The 20,830-nt window shown below is 42.6% G+C and overlaps 1 protein-coding gene across 1 annotated transcript in view; it reads right to left on the minus strand.

The window, feature by feature from the left end:
* Nucleotides 1–17,592: 17,592 nt before the first annotated feature.
* LOC130250058 (sodium channel protein type 5 subunit alpha-like) overlaps nt 17,593–20,830 on the minus strand; it is a 32,469-nt gene continuing 29,231 nt past the window's right edge. The window contains exon 26 of the mRNA XM_056485378.1: nt 17,593–19,608. Coding sequence (XP_056341353.1) covers nt 18,413–19,608 — 1,196 coding nt within the window. The 3' untranslated portion in view covers nt 17,593–18,412. The remainder of the gene's footprint in view (nt 19,609–20,830) is intronic.

A 20,830-nucleotide genomic window follows, 5' to 3' on the forward strand; every position in this document is an offset into this window, starting at 1 on the left:
CTACTGAGCACACAACACTCACAGCAAGACCCGCCAGCCCAGCACTGCTCAGGTTTCACAAGACAGGGAAAACCCCAAGAAATTTTTAACCAAAAGAGCAATTTTCCCAAATGTAACAGCATTTGAGGAGGAGAACAGTGTTTCACAACTGCCAGAAAAAGCAAGTTGTTCAAGCCAGGACATCTGTACACCTTTGCAGGTGCTTGCTCAGACACCTTGCGGACACAACAAAACTTTTGGGGGTTGTCAAGTTGAGCTACTTCATAGAAAAGCAAAATCAGTATAAATCAAGGAAAATTCCCATTGAGGGCAAGGGAGCCTGAGAACCCAGGGATCTTCCTAGGAAAATTTCTACCTCAATTTCATCCTCCTGTGCAGGATCCAGAGCCTCAATTCAAAACTGCCTGAATCCAGCAGGAACAGGAGCATGATGGACCTACAGGGAATTTGTTCTAGAGGCACTCAAGTACTTCTTTAGCTAAAGTACTACTACAGAAGTATCATAAAATGATGGGGCAAGGGGAAAAAAGCACAGAAAGGATTTATTTTGTCTTTATCTTCCCTTATTCATTTGATAATTCCTTTTTTTTACATTATTCCTTGTAGCTATGACGTACGGTTTCATAACAACTATTTACTTTTCTCCCTTTATCTAACAGCTGTCTGCTGAGAAAGATGGAAAAATAAACCAAACATGTTAAAACCAAGAGAAACTATTCATATGCCATGTCTAATTGCAGGCTATATTTAAGTCTTTGTACATTATCTTTCAAATTATATTTAGTTTCAACAGGAGGGGAAAAAAAATCCCCCTTACTTTCTAAAATTAGCAACAGAATTTGTATATTGTTTTCAAATCCAACTGCTCTTCCTCAGAAACTTTTGCCAGGGAATAATTAATGTCTGGAGACAGGGAATCTGCCTAGATCAGATGCATTTTGACATTGTCCCACTGACGGTCACCTAGAGCGAGAAACGGGGGAAGTCCTCGGGGGAAGAATGGGCTGTGTAAATCTGGATTAGCTCTGCTGAAGTCGAACAAATCGATGTGGATTTTACGCCGGCAGAGCCCAGGAGAGGACTCATCCCTCCGTTTGATGGACGCGGGGAAGGGAAGAGCTGCGAGGATCCGGCAAACCCGGGGAGCTTTGCCGAAAGGGCGATTTCCCCAAGGGACCCACAGCTCACCAGGAGCGGCTGGATGGAAACACGAGCCAGATTAGACCTCTCGACGTGAGACACTGTTGAAAAGAGATAAAGAGCAGGGGAGGAAAAAAAAAAAAGAAAAAATGCAAAAATGTTGAAGATACTTGCGGTGCTTCGCGGAGCCGCTCCGGCAGCGCGGGGTCGGGACGCAGCGGGGCGATGTGCGGGCTCGCAGCCGGGACACCGGGCTGGCCAGCGGGCTGGGGACACGCTGGGGGCGATGTGCCGGGCTGGGGACACGCTGGGGGCGATGTGCCGGGCTGGGAAAGGCAGCCGAGGCGATGTGCTCGGCCCCGGGCAGAGAGAGAGCGCGGCCGCGTCACGCCGCGCCGGCTGGACTAATATGGGGAGCAGAGATCCGTCCGGAAAGAAAGGACAACCCCTGTAACTCGAGAGCGAAACGGGGAGCAGGCACACACCCCAGGGGCTTCGGGAGGCTTTAGGGATTCTGAGGGGGTGGAAAAACCGGCTGCATCCGGGGGGGCAGGAGCAGGAGCAAGTTTGGGGCGTGGGGGTCCCTTCCGCAGCACCCAGCTCGGTTAAACGCGGCGCAATTGCCCCGTTAGAGTCAGGCAGGTGTTTTAAAGAGGCTTTGGTGTGATTTTATAATTGTGGATTATGTAATGTGCTATTAGAGTGTCAGGCCTCAGACAACACTAAGTGCCTGTCTACAGGTCAGGCTGTAACACTTTAATGATGCTCCTTTCTCCTCTCCCCAAATCCTCCCGCTAACGTCACTCTCCCTGAACCTCTGCCCACTTCTGGTGGTTCCATCACAGGTTAAAACAAAAACTTCTTGACAGTGTTGCTCCCCTTTATGAGCTTTACACCATAAGGAAGGGACTTTTTTTTTTTTCTTTGTCATCACTTTCTTTAAAGTTCATTTCCCAGGGGCAGCGTCTGACCTTGCAGCAGGGACCGGAATGGGCTGGGGCACAAAATCTGAGCTGGTTCCTACAGGGGGAATTTTTACTCACTGGAAATAACCAGAAGTGATCCCTCTGTGCTGTCCTGGTTTGGTTTCCCAGGATCAAGGTCCTGTTAAACCTGAACCAAAGTTTGTTAGACCCAACATGCTGTGAGCCAGACAGGGGCACCAGTGGTGTGTTCAGCCACAGAGACATTAACAGAACTGCATTTTAGGGGGTAAAAGGGACCATTTCATTCTGCTAAGGGAAAGAAACTTAGAAAATTCACTTCAGAACTAATACAGTATTTAAGAATGGATTTTGGCTTAAAAAGTCTCTAATCGATCTTCAGCTAATGGATCTTTTAAAAAATTGCTCATGAACAAGTTTTTCTATAGCTTTGTATCACACAAATTCTTTTGTTTTCTCTGAAGACTTAAAATCAACAGAGGAAAAAAAACCCAGGCAGAACTCCCACTTTCCAAGACCCCTTGACCACCCTAAAACTGGCTTAGTGTTCACAGTCAGCCTTTGAGTTCCATGAATATTGAAAAAGACTATTTTCTTCCAACACCTTAATTGTGCCCATGGTCTGCATTCAGTCACCTAACTTTCATACACTTGCAAATAAAATCAGTAAAACTTCTGTAGATTATCAATATTAGAGTTGGATTAAAATTAATAAAATACAAGTTGCAGATATCTTTCAAATAATAACTTGAATGAAGAGCAGTTTTAGTACCTTAAGAATCCAGCAAGCTTTAAGAAGAATCTACCACCTGTTGGCAGGGCTCTCAGCATTGCAGAAAAAAACCCCAAAACTTTAACAAACTGGGAAAACTCAATTCAAGATGAGAGATGAAATAAATAATCCAGTAAAGTATGGACTTATTTTTTCCACAACATAAAAGAAAGCTTCTAATTTTACAATTAGATAAAAAAGGGTAAAGAGGAAATTTGGAGCTTAACAAAATTTTTACTTTTTTTCTGCATGTTTTGGTACAACAATATTATTTGATGTGTCAAATCTCTACACTCAATAAGCTCTTGCAATATGATGATAAAAATTAAACTCAGGCCATTCTTTTTATGCAGAACAGTGATTTACAAAGGCTTTGTTCAAGACAAAGAGCAGTGAGGCATGTTTTTCCATGAAAGATAAGGGATCTTTTTAACAGCGATGAAAATTTTGCACTTTAATGATTCACAAGCTACAACTCCTCAAAGGTGGGAGTGTGAGAAGAGAGGGAGTTTTTTTGGTTCTTTTGCCATCTTTCATGGGAACTTGCCTCTGTGAGCTCAGACTGATTAGAAACCTGAAAAGGGGGAGCACAAACAGTGGTCATGGCAGCTGGTACTGCATGGTTTTAACAAAATCACTCTGTCCTGAGCCAGCTGAGGGACTGGGACATGGGATAACTTTAATAAATGTGTCCTTATTCTTCTCCCAAGCTGAAATCTGGGGTCTCACTCACTACAAATGGACAACCAGGAGCTGGTAACACCAGCTCCAGAATTATTGGGAAATAAAGAAGGAAACACAGTCCTAAGGGAAGGAAGACAAATTGTAAAGGTGAGCAGATCACCTGCAGCTGCACTGAAAGGAAGACACCGTGTATACAACAGAGCAAAAATCCTACACAACAAAGTTTCTGAACTACCTGGATCTCTTCAGTGACACAAAAACTGCCAGAAGGAGAGAGGAGTTAGGGACATTCCAGTTCTGGAAAAGTTTTCTTTTCCTCATTATTAGTAACTCTAATTACTTTGAAAGAAGAGCAATGAGATAAGTCCTGTAGAGCCAGAAATGTGACCTGATTTCCTTCCTGATTTAGAAACTGTCACTTTGCAAGAGAAACCCAAAGAGACACAGCCAGGTCAAAGTGGGCTCCTCCGTTTGGTCTGCTGAGTAAATAATAAATCAAGATCAATAGAAATATAACCAGGGTTTCCTTTTGGTAGGTGTTCATGAGGACAATCCTATTTAAAAGATAAATAAACACATGTTTATCTGAGCTGATTGCAATCATCCACGACACCATGGAAGAGATATTCACTACAAGCAAAATGAAATATATCCAGCAGACTTCATGTATTTTACTCCAGGTTAGATGGTGAAAGGGAGAAGCAATGACAGAGCTCCAACTATAAATTGCTTTATACCATGATTAAGGCCTTACCTCAAGACAATGTGTAAACAAAAGGCAGAAATTCAAGTAGATATTTAACAGTGATCTGCTTCTGTGTTACCAAACTTTCTATTTAAGAGAACTGAGAAATTAGTTGTTGTCACCTTTTAACAATCAGGGCTATAATTTTCCAGAGTAAATCTTGAGCACCATCAGAGAAAACTTACAAGGTAGTAATTTTCAGGAAGAACTGAGCACCCACCCTCTGAAAACAATGGGTCCCTTCTATGTTTTTCAAGCTGAGCTTTCAAAAACTAAGGCACTAAAGCTGATAACAGATGATAATAAGTTCCTTCTGAAAAGCAGGGCTAGGGTTTCCAGATGACCACCAACATGTTTTAATATGTAACCCAAAATATTCTTTACTCCCATACATGCACAAAGGATTCCTTCAAGACACTAAACAGAAAAAGGTAATGAGGAGTTAAACCAATTCCTACCTAACATCATAAATAGGACATTTAAAGAAATTAAAAGTAGCTATATTTCATTAATCTCCCAGTCAGGATGACATTTCCTATCAGTAAATTTTTAAACATAATTTTGACAACACATTTAAATCAAGAACACAGCAGCTACTCAACATTTTCCTGTGACATGTAAAGGTCCTGGGAGGTGGTAGCTGGTGCCCACAGGTGTTAGTCCATCCCAGTGAGAACCGAGGCCACTTTCTGGTTCAAGCCAGGAATAAAATGCTCTCAACTCTGTTGCAGTTTTAAAGTCTGTACCCATGAGCTGTCATTCAGAGTCACAAAGTCTCGTGGTCTACATACCCCCTTCATGGTCAAGGTATTTGGGCTACATAGCCAATGATGCAACTGAATACCTTTGTGACCTCTGACGAATGATTGAGGGCATGAAACAGGATCCGTTCCCTGCCACACTGTACAGAGCCCTGGCATGCTTTAAATCTGCAGGGCTCCTTGCAGCACAAACCACTTCTGTGGGAGAACTCTGGCTTTGGAAGCTGACCCTTCATGCTTGTAAAACCCTCAGAGCCTCAGACAGAAGAGCAAAGCTGTGCTTTGGATGATTCAGAGTGAGCGGCAAGACCTGAGAAAAACCACATTACAGCATCCAACTCCAATCATGAGCAAGTCCAGTAAGATATTAATCTGTGATAATTTCTGGCAGTACCATCATCTGCCCCCTTCCAAAGTTACATAAACTCCACTACTCAAGGCTGAGACCTTTTGGCACATTAATTTAGAAATACCTCTACTCTCATTGCTTACATGTTGAGACATTTGCCACAAAAAGACATGACATTTTTTATTAAGGACCCTCTGTCTATGAAGCTCTCTGTCTACCACATTTGCCACTTGAAAAGGCTACACCAGAATAAAAAATATAGACAAAACCAGTGGACATCACTCCAATTCCAGCTGTATCATCCCCATCCTGTCCTGACGCTGGGCTCCCCTCAACTTTTTCAGAACCAGGCGTCTCATCAAGGCAATGCACCCAAACCAGCAGAAGGGACACTTCCAAAACCACCACTTTCTTGGTCCATTAGAATGAGAGGGTTTCACTGTTCACTGCCTCACAGCTCTGACCTTTCCAATCTCTGCCACCACAAGCTTATAGGATCTGCCGGATCCATCTGCGTCTCCACCTGGTCTGATTCCCCACGCCAAAAGGACGGATCAAACATACGTGTCTGAAAACACATCCCTGCTTTTTCTTCATACCACCCGGGGGGGAACCCCCTCGCTGGTTTAAGATGTCAGGAAGCCTCCAAGTCCACTTCTGCCAAACCCTGAAATCCTGGGAAATTGCAGCAAAATGAACTTCAGCACCTTGGACAGGACACACAGACGGAAAATCACCGAAATCGGCTAATTGGCCCCGAAAATGCTGTGCCTGGACATGACCCTCTAGGACACATCTGTGGGCCTGTTTATTTTTAGTATTGACAAATCCTCTTTGAATCACCGTGTTTATTCCACCATCCGCCCTGGGTTTTGGGAAGAGCTGCTCGCCAGCCCGACAATGGGAGAAATCGGGGCCACAACTCCAGATCCAAGGCTCGTCTGCAGGAGCAGCCACTGCCCCAGTTGTGACTGGAAAAGCTTGGCTCCAGCACTCACAAGGCTCAGTTCACCCTTGGCATGGCAAAACGAGACCTGTTGCCATAGATGTGCCTGGCTCGTGTGTTTCTCCACTTTTTAGAAGCTCATCTCCACCTCCTCACCCAAATCTCCAAGAAAAATTAAATTGAAAAGTCTGATTTATTCCCATTGCAGCCTCACTTTGGTTGCATAAGTTTTGCTTTAATTTAGCTTTCATTCTCTCTCACGGTGCTCCCAGTATGTCACTGCTCCCCTCAGGGCTGCCTCAATAAAATCATCATCACCTTGCTGGAGTGCAGCAGAGCTCTCCCTGATTTGCTTTTATTTACATGAGCCAAGACAAGATTTTCATTTGTGCCGGTAAAAACTCCTATTTTTTTAAGTAAAGGTGTTCCACAAACTGCTTTGAGGTGCTTAGTGTCATTAAGATACACACTTAAATTATTTCAGTTCTTACAACAAGTAATGCCAGTAGCACCCTCACCATACAGAAGAACGTTACCTTTTCCCTGCCACCACAGAAATAACCATTCCAGCTCATTTCTTCCCTTCAACACCTGGCACAAGATTTCCACTCCAACACATCTGACACCTCATAATATCAACTGAACAATCGCAGAGCATTTTCTGTGTTGCTTGTTCTTCCCGGCACTTCTGGGTGGGGAAGCAAGATGGAAACTAAGCCGATTATCTGCCAGAATTACCTTTAAACAGCAATATGCATCTGTATCTATTTGATTCCATATCCTCTGTTTCCAAGCTTTGCTGCTCCAACTTCCCTGCGCTCCAGCCCCCGGTCCCTCCTCGCCGCCCGGCTCGGACGGGACGCGGTGCCGCTCCTCCCGCCTCGAGGGAAACTTTGGGGAAGGGAAACCCCCGGCACTACTCACTCCTCCTCCGCCACACGCTCCGAGCCGAGCATCCTTTCCATTTCTTTCTCTCCTTTTTTTTTTTTTTTTTTTTTTCTCTCTTTCCTTTTATTATCATTTCGCTAACAACCGAACAAACGAACAGAATAAGAAGAGAAAAGAAACTTACATCGCTTTATTTAATTTTTCCTGCTAAACCAAGAGTCCCAGAGCCAGTTCATAGTATCCAGAGAGTTTTTATCCCGGCTGCGGTTGTGTCCCGCGGGGAGGAAGGGCCCGGAGCGCGGAGCGCGCTGCCCGCCCGCCGCCGAGCGCGCATGGCTCGGAGCCGTCTGTGCGGCTGCCGCGGAGCGCAGCGGAGCCAGCGCAGCCCCGGCCGGGCGGGCGGGCGGCGGGGGGAGCGGGGAGGGATGGACGGGGAGGGAGGGAGGCAGGCAGGGAGGGATGGAGGCAGGGATGGAGCGAGGGAGGCACCGCCCGCCCCGCCGAGCGCAGCCGGGGCGGCCCCGCAGCGGCCCCTGCCGCCGGTGGGGGAGCGGGAGCAGCGGGGAAAGGCCGGGAGAGCGGAGCAAGGCGGGGAAAAACAGAAATGATGGCAGAGGAGGATGAAAGGGCAAGAGGGGGGATGAAAAACGCACCGTGGATGTGTCTCTTTGGACTGCTGGAATCACAGACTTGTTTGGCAGCAGGAAGCGTGGTGAGGGGGTAATATCATCATAGACTCGTTTAGCTTGGAAAATAACCTCTAAGATCATCAATTCTCAAACCAGCATAGCCAAGTTTAGCAGAGCTAAACCCTGTCCCCGAGTGCCACATCAGGTGCCCTGCCCTGGGGAGCCAGGTGGGATGGATGCGGCTGGGGAGGAAGGGGGGACGGGAAGGAGAGGGGGAGAAGCTGCAGTGGGAGCTGGGGGTTGCCCTGGAGAGAGGGACAGCGGGGAGAGGAGAGGCACTGGCAGCAGGACACAGCAAGGGGTCCCTCAGCACACAGAGGGAGGAGGGAGGTGTGGAACTGCCAAAGCTGGACCCTGTGATCACCCCGACCAAACCCTGCTCCTCCAGCAGTGACTGACCCACAGCTTCCAGCCTCAGAACAGATCCCTGCATCGTGGTTACAGGACAGCGATTCTGATGAGTGAGAGCAGCAGCTTTCACCCAAAATAAGCTGCCCAGCAGTGACTGGGAAGATCATGGACAGATGTTGGTGAAGAGAGGAGTGGTAAGGGTTTTCCGGCCACATGAAATATTCAGGGTAGTAAAAGTGAAATAAACTTCTGAAAAACTGGAAAAAAACCCCAAAACTTCAAATTACTGAGATCAAGCAGGACAAACAGGAGGCTGGCATTGCTTTACTGCCTCAATGATGTGTTGGGAAGTGTCTGCTGCCACTCTGGAAAGAGCTTGGAGCTATAACAAATACTCAGGTGAAAGCAGTTCAGGGTGGGGAAAGGTGCTGGGAAAAGAGCAGATAATTGAGGAAAAAAACCTGGGGGCCTGAAGTGGCTCTAGGAAGGCATTTATTCACTCAAGAAGAGTGGACAACTGAGGAAGAACAGGTGTCTGCTCAAGAGAATTATCAACTAAGGGATTCAAAATGTGCCAAGATTCTGGAAATGCAGGAAATTATGGAGTGTGTGACAGGGAAGAGCTCGGTGAGGAAGAGGAGAGAAGGAGCTGAGGAGAAGGAGTGGAGGTCAGAAGCTGGAAAAAGATTACAAAGAAAGGGAGGTGGAGGGGAATAAAGGCCAAAAAAGGCTGAAAAAGATGGACCTGGGGAACAGAGGCTGTGAAAGCTTAGAGCAGCACAGAAAGATGTGTGAGGCAGAAGATAAAGGAACACAAATCCTCAAATGTTAACCTCTCAACATGAGGCTGAAAAATGGCTGCTCAAAGGGAAGCAGGTTCTCACAAGGAAACAAAGAGATTATGGGGTGGGCACAACTTCAACCCCATAAAGGCAAATGGTGAGTCCTTGGCACCTCAGCCACTGTGCCCACACATCTCTGCAGGACACCTCTAAATTACAAGAGCAACAACATCCTTTCAGTGATAATTAGTGGATTTCCAACACCATTTTAAAATTAAATTTAAAAAAATCAGAATTCACACCAGAGTGAAAAAGCTGTGCAAGGATGGCTGCTGGGGTCACAGTGCTCATCCCAGCAGCAGAGCTCTGCTGGAAATCCTCCACACTGGGATGGTCATAGTAGGGTCCCACCCTCTCAGTGCTCTCTGCACCCAGAAACACTCTCAGTTCCTGGGCAGCAGAACCAGCATCCCTGGTGGGGTCAGAAACTCCTATCATCAAGCCATGACATTAAAAAAAAATGGCATTTCCTGCCCCAAACAGCTAAAAAACACTACCATGAGGTAGTTAGGCTTATACAGAGAGAAGACACGTGAACCTACTGCTTCTTCCTATAAAGGAGAAGTAAATTTAATGACTGGGCTCAATGATCTTGGAGGTCTTTTCCAGCCTCAGTGATTCTGTGATTCATGGACTGCAGCTCAGTGCTCTGTGCTGATGACACAACAAGTGTTGATACGTGTTTTGGGGCTGAACAGAGTGTTCTATGTGTACTATTATATATTAAAATATTTTTTATATTCTCTTCCATCCCATTCTTAGTCTACTCACAATTTATGAATGAAGGTCCCCTGTCCCCCCTTCTTCCTTCAGAACTACACAGCAGTGATCTCAAGGTGAAGAGCCTCAGTGTCACAGGTTTAGTTGCACAGTCAGGGAAAAGAGTGAAAAGCCACAAAATTTCACCTGATATCCCATCCACTGGTCCTGAACAATTTCTTGTCTTTCTTTTGCAGTCCATAAGAGAATTATGTAAATTTTAAGTCTACTGCTTTTATTGTGGAAGGAGGAAACACTGTTAAAACCTTGTTGAAGCACCAGGATGACCCATCTGTTTCATGTGTCTTTACAAATACAGAAATTACTCATAATACTAGAAAATCCTCAATCCTGTGATAATGAAATCAGCTCAGTCTGAACTCAGCTTATAGAAAAAAGCAGCAGTATTTACAAAGGAAATAAATCAGATTTTAAAAGGGTAGGAAGATGTATGAGAGCAGGAAAGCTACCTTGAAAATTTCTTCCATGCCAGAAGCAGCATTGATAGGGCTGGCCCATTTTCTACCCCCCAGAAAGAATCCTTTACCCCTCTTTTCAAACATTTATGTGCTATTTGGGTTCTTCTTTTTAAATTGCCTCCCTTCAGAAGTCAGAAATTTAACCCAGAAGCACACAGTGAAAGCAGCATCTCCAAATCCCACTGCAAGTGGGGAACACCCTTGGCACAGGAGACCTCCTAATGCAAACACTAATCATGAAGTAGCCATGCTAATTGGAACCCCTTAGGCAGGCTGATCAGAGAGAGAAAAATTGATTAAACCCATGCTGCCTTGCCAAAATCTCCCTCTCTGCAAGAAGCAATCAGGTAATGCTGCCTGACTGAATATCTGAGAAAGTTTGAGCAAGTCACCTGAAACCTAACAATTGTGTATGTCTGGTGGGAGAAAGTACCAGCAGCAAAAAAAAATTAAAAAATACTATGGGAGATCAGTTGGTGTCACCTTTCTCTTCATTTCTCTCCAAAAACCCCACAAAATGAGCACTGCATTCTTGAAGGGGTTATAGACAGCTGCACTGGTTACTAAGATCCATTTGTTCTCCCAGAGATGCTCATAAAGCCTTTCTTTTAGCCCATATCCCTATACACTTGTCACTGCCTTCTTAAGGAAATAAAGAGTCTGAAAAATATGCAGTTCTTGAAAGCCTGAGTTTGGGAAAAAGCTTTAGTTTAAAACAAATCCTGGTTGGTTTTATTTATTTTTTTTTCCTTAAAATGAACAAGCAAAAAAAAATGTTTAGAAGTGTTTTTTCCTTGTGAAACTCAATTTGGCAAGAAAAAAAAAAAACAGAAGTATTTTCCTTCACAATTTAGTTTCTCGATGCCCTCCCACCTTGCTAGCACTCAGTGGAGTGATTTTGCTTTTCACAGACCTCAACTTTTATAAACCCTATAAGTGCTGTGAGAAGCTCCTTCAGCACGAGGTGCCATGGGGCTGTCACACACAAAATTCAATTTAGCCAACACTACCCTCTACTGGGAAAGAAAAACACTGTAGCTTGTTTTAATTCCCTTTGAAATAAAGGGAGAGACCAGAGTAACAAGGGGTTTTCCTGCCCAAGGATGGGAGATTTGGGTTGAAGACAGGGGAATCACATTGCTGTTTTATTAACCAGGCAAAAGAGGTTTGGACACCCCACACTGATTCCCCTTCAAGGAGAACACCCACAAATTCCCTTCACTCATGGTCTCCCAGCCCCACTGGGAGGGAATAGACAAACCACAGGGACCCCCCCACAACAGGAATAAACAATAAACCCACTGTGGAAAATGTGTGGATCCCACCCTGAATGACTTCAGGGGTGATGTTAAAACTGGATTGTGTAACACAGCCCGGGCTTGTTCCTCCCTCTGTGATGAGAGCCCTGACTCCTCCTCATCCCCCCCACTTCACTTGCAATAAGCAAAGAGACCCTGACACAAACCCAGCTGCTGTGTCAGGACACATCTGTATCAGTCTTCAGCTTCTGTCTTTTAATTAAGTGTATCATCCTCACGGAGCAGCTCTCATCAAGCATCCACGGGGAAATCCTGTAACGCCTGGATAAATTGCTACATTTGTTCAATCAGACTCAAAGATATAACCCTAAAGTGAGCTAATCTAATTTAATAGGTGGAAAAAAAAAAATATTACAGGCAGGCAGTGCCTCTGTCAAGGACTGTGTCCAAGTGTAAAAAAAAAGCATTCAGTGCTCTGATAGACATAACAGCTCACATCATTAAAGTAAAATTAATTTTCCTCTCCCTGAAATGGCTCACCTCTCAATCCCTCCAAAATTAGGCCACTTTATGTCTAACCAGAAGACAGCTGCATTTTAATTTATAGAGGAAAGAAGGTTATGCTGGGCTGGGCTGAATTGTGACCCATTACCATGCTTTTGCCACCTGTGGTCAGCACAAATATTTGGTGATTAGGCAGTTCAGAGAGCCGAGGAACACATTTTCACTAAGAGGGGAAAAGCATTTACAGGGGGTTTAGTGATTAGCAGAATAAGAAAGGCAGAGCTTGAGTTTCCAGAAAAGGTTTTTGTGCTTTTTGGAGGAAGCAAAGATATCCAAGCACCCCTTTTCCCTACATCAGGTAAAGCCTTGTGTAGGGGGGGAAAAAGGAGGGGGGGATGGTCAAACTCTGAGCCTTTGCAAAGTGTAAAGTCAAAATTTATTCCCTCCTTTTTATGCCAAAAGCACAAATTCAAAACACAAAAATCTTTTTACCCCTGCCACCTCTCTTACCAAACATCAGAACTAGAAACATCTCTGGCAGAGGCAGAGTAAGCTGCTTGATTGACTGGTTTCACACACTACCTGCAACCTTTAGTTAGAAACAAGCCTTGAGAAGCATCTTTGAGGCACAGCTAACAAGAAAATCCCCACAAGGCTTGCAGGGAAATTCCAAGTGATAATTTTCTGTATTTAGCACCCTGAACCCTCTTTTTATCACTGCAGTCCATCATGCTCTCCCTGTCCCATTTTAACACTAATTAAATGCAAACTTCCTTCCACTACATTTACTTAATACTTCACATGAGACATGAACCATTTCCTTTTTATTCTTTAATTTGAATCTCCTTATTAATTGCAATGCCTATTAGTTTGTATTCAAACTCTGCCATTTCAGCTTCTGGGAAGTGCTTGGGGTAGAAAGACCTAAGCAATAATGACCACAAAGTTTTTCAGCACAGAAATTGTCCTGTGGTCTTCCTTGGGACTGCCCTAGGCCTGTTGATGCTCACATAGGTCAGATCTTGGGCAAATTGTGGTCACAAGTGGTTAAGTGACTCAGAATTTCTGATAAAAGCTTGACCAATCTGAGGTAAAGTAAACTGAGCTCTTCTCCTGTTCCTTTATTTTAGAGTTCCTGTAAGGGCACTGAAGGACAAAGATGATGTAGAAACCTTTCTCTGGTGCTTCTCATTAATCCTTTCATCCTTAAATTAAGTTTTAAACTCAGGGTTTGTAGCCTACTCAGCTCTAGCTATGTTATTTTATTTGCAGAAGTGTCCACAGAACATAAAAATGTGACAATATTTTCTTCTGAAAAGACTACAGCATGAGGACAGCTAGGGAGAGGAACATGATGGGTTAATAGTTGGACACCATGATCCTAGAGGGTTTTCCCAACATTAAAGATTCTGTGATTCAGGACAGGAGGGACACAGAGCTCCTGGAACAAGCCAGAGCACTTCATGCTCTGCCCTGTTACAGAGCATATACCAGGGGATAAGATTTGCCACATTCTTATTTCTCAGTAAACATATTTCATTTCAAACCTTTTAAATTCAATTTTCCACTTTCCTTCAAATCTTTGATTATTTCCCCTCCAAAATGTGTCCCACAGCCCTGCAATATACTTAATTCAGATCACCAAGTCTCTGCTTGAGCTGCTTGTTACCTTTTCTAATTCAAGTTTTACATTAGGTTGGAACTTTTTCTGATTTGACAGGTCCTCACAAAATCTTTAGAGAGAGATATGCAGGTTCATGTGCCAGTTCTCAACAGGATTTTTGCAAAGGGGCTATTCTGGACCCAAATTCCATTGTTTAAATTCCCTTCTGTGTCCATCCATGGATTTAGTCACATTTCCATTCAAACACTTCTTGTTTGCCAAGGAAAGTATGATCCTGTATTGACAATAGTGTTCATAATTAAGGAGATTATTGACCTGATATTTATAATAGATAGATAGATAGATAGATAGATAGATAGATAGATAGATAGATAGATGATAAACTTTAAAGCTATCCAAACCCTCATCCCTTCCAACTCTCATCTTCTTCACTTTTTCTTCTTCTTGCTTATATAGCAAATGATTTACTTATTATTGTTTCAGCTTCCTATCCATGGTCTAATTCTTTTTTAAACTGGAAATTCTCATTAATTTTGTTTTCTGACTTTTAAACTGCAGCTTTCTTTTAGCACAATCCTCCTCCCCCTCCCTCTAAGCTCTCTACATCCTGCTAATACTTTTTCAGTATTAAAAGTTATTTAAGTGGTCAGGTTTCAATCTCGAAATTTGAAACACAGTCCACACTTTTTTTTTTTTTTTTTTTTTTTTTCCTGTTAAAAATGTCGTTTTGATCAAAAACCACTAGGAGGAAGCATTCAACAAGTTTCCCTGTCCAGATGTAGATTCCAGTCTTAATTTTATTAAATTCAAATAATTTTGAGTAGGAACTAAGGGGCTGTGGCACAAAACCCCTTGAAAACACAAGTAATTATTTACCTTCCAGCCAAACTGGCCTCTCTGCTCCTGCTAAAAACAGTTTCATGACTCCACCCTCTGAAGAACAGAAGCCACCTCTAATTTAAAAGTTCATTTTCCCCTGACTCTTCTATTTGTTTTTTAAACATTTTTCTCCCTTCCTCATATTTTTCCACCTGCTTTATTTACTGAGAGTTACAATGCATCCTTTCAGCTGTTATTTCTAGGCTGAAAACACTAAACTTGAACCTCTTCTCATATCACAAATTATTATTCACCCTAGCATTGTTTCCAAGCATGTGATCAGTTCTAATTCACAACTGCTGAATTGTAAAGATCTCTGGTGAACAGGGGGAAAAAATGTTGCCTTTCTTTCAAGCACAAGTGGAGTTTCGTGCAGCTCCATCAATTTGCCCAAGAGCTGAGAAACACTGAACTAAATTATTCATGTGGTTCAATTAATGTTAGTCTCAATGGTAAAGTCAGTTTAGCTTGTACTACAGGTCCTGAAGAAAATATTTCTGAAGAAAATAGCTTTTTATTCATTAGTTTGGTTGGGTTTTTTTCTACTCCCTTTAACACTTTTGACTGGTTTGCAATTATTCAAGGATTTTCCATTACTTTGATTTCCTATGAAAAGTGTGTGTGCTTTAGGTGGTAAAATGGAGCCCACTGCAGAGAGGTGCAGATGTTCTGGAATTATCATATTCATTTATGTATTTATTGTTCCACATCTCTGTCAAAGGATAAACTGATACATCATATTGAGCTCATGCTTCTCATGGGCTGTCAAAGGGAAAACCTCTCAGGCCTCAATTTTTTTTTTGTTTGTATTAATAACCTCTTTAAAAATGCAAGAATTTGGGGTAAAATTGTAAGTGGTATATAGTTTATAGAAGATGTAACTGTTGAAGAGACCAGGCTGTTCATGCAGCCTGGATTAAATAGTTACTAAAATCACATGAAATATTGCTCTGAATGACCAAAAAAAAGAAAGCAATCCATCTGGAAATAAGACTGTATATCACACAGCCACCCAGGAAAGCATAAAATTTGTAAGGACATCAGTAGAATCCAAAATTAAGAGGCTTAGAGGAGAACCAGAAGGATTTGAAAGATTATTTATTTCTAAGGGCACATTTTCTAACTGCCGTGTTTATATTCAGAATTTTATCTCCCAAATGGTTGGGACCTCCTTGCAGCTTGGAAGATTTTCTTGTGGCCTCTCATTACATAAAGATGGTTTAGAAAAAAGATGGAGGGAGACTTTTTATCAGGATTTTGGACTGAAAGGGGGTAGGTTCATTTTTGACATATTTTTGCTATAAGGATGGTAAGACCCTGGCACAGGGTGCCCAGAGAAGCTGTGGCTGCCTCTGGATCCCTGGAAGTGTCCAAGGCCAGGTTGGGTGGGGTTTGGAGCAACCTGGGGTAGTGCAAAGTGTCCCTGCCCATGGCAGGGGGTGGCATTGGATGGTCTTTCTTTAAGGTCCCTTCCAACCCAAACCATTCTTTGATTCTGTGATTAAAGAACATGACAAATGAACTTCCTAAAATGTCTTCCCTAAAATAGTATCACTTTTACTCAGAGTCTCTGCAGAAGGTAAAATTCACCCTAGTATTTATAATTTTTTACACCAACAATTCACTTATTAACACCATCCCTCAGAGCCATGCAGTCAGCTCTCAGCTGGGATTGTCCATGCGCTGTGAAAATGGTTAAAAATAATTTTAGCCAAAGAAGCCCATTTAATTTCATTAATTAATTTGTAATTGTTAGGGGTTTTTTAATTATTATTTGAAGGAATAGAGCCCCTAGGTCCTAAAGGCACAGAGCTGTTGTTCACTGTGTTCACCATAAAATCTGAGGGAGTATTAGTTCAAAACTAAAGGTACTACCATTTCAGAAATGGCTAGGGAAAACCTAAGGGAATACCACAGAAACTAAAAGATACTATAAATATTATTTATTTGCATCAGTCTTCAGACAATATTAACTGAAAACAGAGTTTTGTAATTAGGTACAATTTACCATCCATAGTAAAAGAGAATTTCTGTCAAAAAGCTCACAATCTGAAGAGGTGAAAAAGACAAAAGAAGAAAGCAACACAAGGCATAAGAATATAACTGCTACCAGACAGAAGGGGCATTTAAGAGAGAAGAAAACTTGCTGCAGGTTGCAAACATGGGCACAGCAGGCCCCACTCCACCACTGGGTCCTTTTCTGGCTGAAATCAGAGTGGAGGGAAAAGCTCACCTGAGCTTTGCCAGAAACTGCCAAACCCAACAGTGATCACAGAGCTGCAACCTTGCAACTAAGAAAAGTAAAAAGCAGCTTAAACCTTAAAGATGTTAGGGTACATAAGAAATTGGAATGTCAGGGGTAATTTGTGACATCATCTAGTACGTGACAAAGGGAAACACAACAGTCCACAGGGAGCAAAGTGCTTTGGCTGGATGTATCTCTAAAGTAAAGATACAAAGGACAAAAGATTAAGTAAGTGTTTGGGCATGTGTTTTTCTGAGAAGCCCAAGCTATGAGAACATGAAGATAAAGGACTTCATAAGGAAAATGTGGTGAGATGAGAAACCATGAGAGCCCATCCTCACATGTAGTTCCATGAGAAGCAGAATTTGTGATTAATCCTTGGTCTTACATTAACCCCAGACCCAAGTGCTGCAACCCAGATTTCCTAATTGCCTACATTACTCATTACTCTTGGTTTCTTCTAATCTTTGCAGGAGAGGGAGGGCTGGTTCTCCCACCAGAGAAACACAGGCAGAGGGAGAAAGGCTCCTACCTCCAAAGGGACACATCCATGGCCGTGGATGATGTTCATGACCACGACCAAGGACACCTCTGGTGGGTCCCATGTGGAGCTCCCCAGCCTTGGTTTCTGGTGTCTAAGGGAGTGGCTGAACTGCTATTACCAATTTCCAACAAGTGTTATTTGTGTTTTTCTTCTCTACCACATTGTCAAAATGAACTTGGAAACAACACTCAACCATTAAAAGAAATTTGAGGAAAGTATGCAATAAACACAAATTTTTATGGAGTAACTGATGGTACAGCTATCTTCACCTCACTGCCAGAGGAAACCAGGTAAAAAAAATCCTCACAGGCAAAATATAAAGCAAGAGTTTGCTCTGCTCGGTATGACTTCTGTAATACTAAGAGTTGTATTTATTATTTCATTAAACTTCAGTAACACAACTATGATAATATACATGCCATGGTTTATTCTGTAAATCAACCATATGGGAAGAAGTCCACTACACTGTGGAATATGTGTGGATCATGCAGGGTCTATGTTTGTGGCACATCTGTCCCCAAACATAAAAAAAAACAAATTAAAAAATCATCAGTGATCTGCTAAACAGGTTTATAATGATAATATCAATTAGGAATGGAATAAATTTTAGCTCTTTTCCATTCCTCAATTTACACTCATATTAAATTCATTTTCTATTCTCCAGCTGATCCATTGGTGCTTGGACTTTTCTGTGCATCCTGTACAGGGGAAATATCAGCTGAGGTTGCCTGTCACTGCTGTGAACGTCACAGCACCCAGGTACTCTGGGACCTGCTTTGCAGTGAGATACTATTGATCAAACAGATCCAAAACCTTTCTCTGAATAGGTAAATACTGAAGAAAACCAAACACAGCAGAGCCAAAAGCCACGATTCTCAGCTGCCATAATTAACTGATCACCATCAACAGACCTGGTTTCAGAGGGAGGCTGCCTCCACTGACACGTATTTACAATATCATCTTCTGTGAAAATTTAAAAATATTCTTAACAGCTTTGTCACCAATGAACTACTTAGTGTCTGGAGATTGCTGATTGCCCATTATTTCTCCATTCTCAACCACGAGATTGCCACTACTCTCTCTCGTGACACTGTCATACGAAGGGGGGATGGACACTGAGGACGAAGTTTCAGACCTGTTGGGACTCCTGCCATAATTTGCACTCAGCATAGATGCAATGAGTCCCTCCTTTTCTGGAGCATCTCCCAGGGTGTCAGAGCTGCGAGTTCTGTGCTGGTACAGGTAGGAAGCCTGCCGGAGGGAGCGCTGGAGCAGGTGGCTCCTGTAGGCACGCTGGATCACCGCGGCCGACGCTTCCTCTTGCCTGTGGCTGAGCGTGGTGGAAATTGGCTCGTAGGATTGTTTTGATGGGTTGGCAGCCATGAATTTCTCCTCCATTTGTACTTTCAGAGTATCCAGGTCACCAGAATCTCCCAGCACCCTCTTGGTGAAAGCAAACAAGATATCCAAGCAGTGGATCTTGTCCCCACTGACCACAGGCAGGTCCATTGCTTTGAGTTCAACTTTGTTTGGTTTTGGTACACACAGAGGCTTAGGCAGAGCATCTGCAAAGTCTGAAAGTGCAGAGACAGTTATGAACTGAGTTGCCTCAGGATCAAACTTCTCCCAGATTTCATAAAAGATATCAAAGTCATCTTCCCCTAAAGGCTCTGCACTTTCCTCAGTGGCAGCATTGAAGTTTTCCAGAATAACGGCTATATACATGTTTACAACAATGAGAAACGATATAATGATGTAACTTACAAAATAAATAATACCTATGGCAGGTTTTCCACATTCACCTATGGTACCATTTATGTTTGGATCACAGAATGGTGGCCCAGTGTTTAAAATAGGACTGAGAAGACCATCCCAGCCAGCTGACGTGGTGATTTGGAAGAGACAGAGCATGCTGTTAGCAAAGGTTTGGAAGTTGAACATATCATCAATGCCACCTTCCATCTTCACATAGGCAAAGTTAGCCATGCCAAAAATGGCATAAATGAACATGACCAGAAACAGCAAGAGGCCAATGTTGAACAGAGCAGGCAGGGACATCATTAAGGCAAAGAGCAGAGTTCGAATTCCTTTGGCTCCCCGGATGAGTCTCAGGATCCGGCCAATCCGAGCCAAGCGAATGACTCTGAAGAGTGTGGGTGGTAAGAAATGTTCAAAGGCTTTGCCAATGCTGGAAAGCAGTAAGGCTGAAAAGGAGAGGATAACAACTCGTTAGAATATCTTATTTTTCCTTTAATTAGTAAATAGACTGGAATGATAATATGTTCACAGCTCAAAAATATCTCATGTGTGTTTGCTAAGCCCTACCAGAATAACTTTTAGGAGAAGCTGAATTGAAATAATAGTTGTTGAAATCAGCAATTATGAACAACATTCTTCAGCCACCAGAGGACAGTCCCTGTTGCACTAAAGATGACAAGGAACTTTCTGTGCACAACTTCAAGTATCTGTATCAGTTGACACTTGATGACTAATGGTTTTCTTTGACTCTGGTTGCATAAATATTTCAGAAGTTACCTTCTACATTTGTCTTCAAATACTGACACTGCAAATCTAAACTAAGAAAAGAAGATATAATGCAATGTCATGGTTATCATTTAGATAATATAGGCATAATATGTAGAAGCAAACAGTGATGAACATTGAAGTTGTGGATGCCACTCTGCAGTGGCTTTTGGTTCATTCAGGGACAGAGCTACACATGGATGTTACTATTTCTTTGTTTGAATGAAATAAAAGACATCTAGCACTAGAAGAGGCTTGTCTTTTCTGACTGTAGCTGTTTTGGATACATTTCTCTGTATTTACAATCCAGAAACGTAATTTCTCAAGAATGAGCCATAGTCTTGCTGGAATCTTTCTCACCCAAGACACGAGTCATCATAAAGAAATGAAATATCCTTCTTCTCCTAAATGCCTGCTGCTAGGGCAGTTCTAGTCCTGGGAATAGTTAAATTAGAAGGAAGTTAAAATTTGCAACAGAGGTCTTTACCCCATTCTTCCACTGCAATCCCTTCAAATAAAAACTAATTCATTTTTGGTGATCTTTTCTATCGTGTTTGCATAAAATGTGAACCCTTATTTTCAGTCAGCAATGCCTGAGTTTATAAAGACTGAATTCTACAGGCTACAATCTAATTCCAATCTTCCTATTCTATACATATTCCAGTATTCCTATTTTTCTATGTAAAACAAAAACACAGATGACAAAACCCAATAACTGATCTGATTAAATATTTCTTAGTTGGTACTAAATCTGGGACCATGGAAATTATCATGTAATGTGATACTGCTAAGATGGGTTATTCATTCAGTATTCATTCTGTATTTCAGATGAGAAAAAAAAACCCTAAAGAACCATTAGAAATATGATTCTTTACACTCACTTTTACTAAAGGAATTTTTTTA

Source organism: Oenanthe melanoleuca, chromosome 2, assembly GCF_029582105.1.
Source record: "Oenanthe melanoleuca isolate GR-GAL-2019-014 chromosome 2, OMel1.0, whole genome shotgun sequence".
NCBI classification, from domain to species: domain Eukaryota; kingdom Metazoa; phylum Chordata; class Aves; order Passeriformes; family Muscicapidae; genus Oenanthe; species Oenanthe melanoleuca.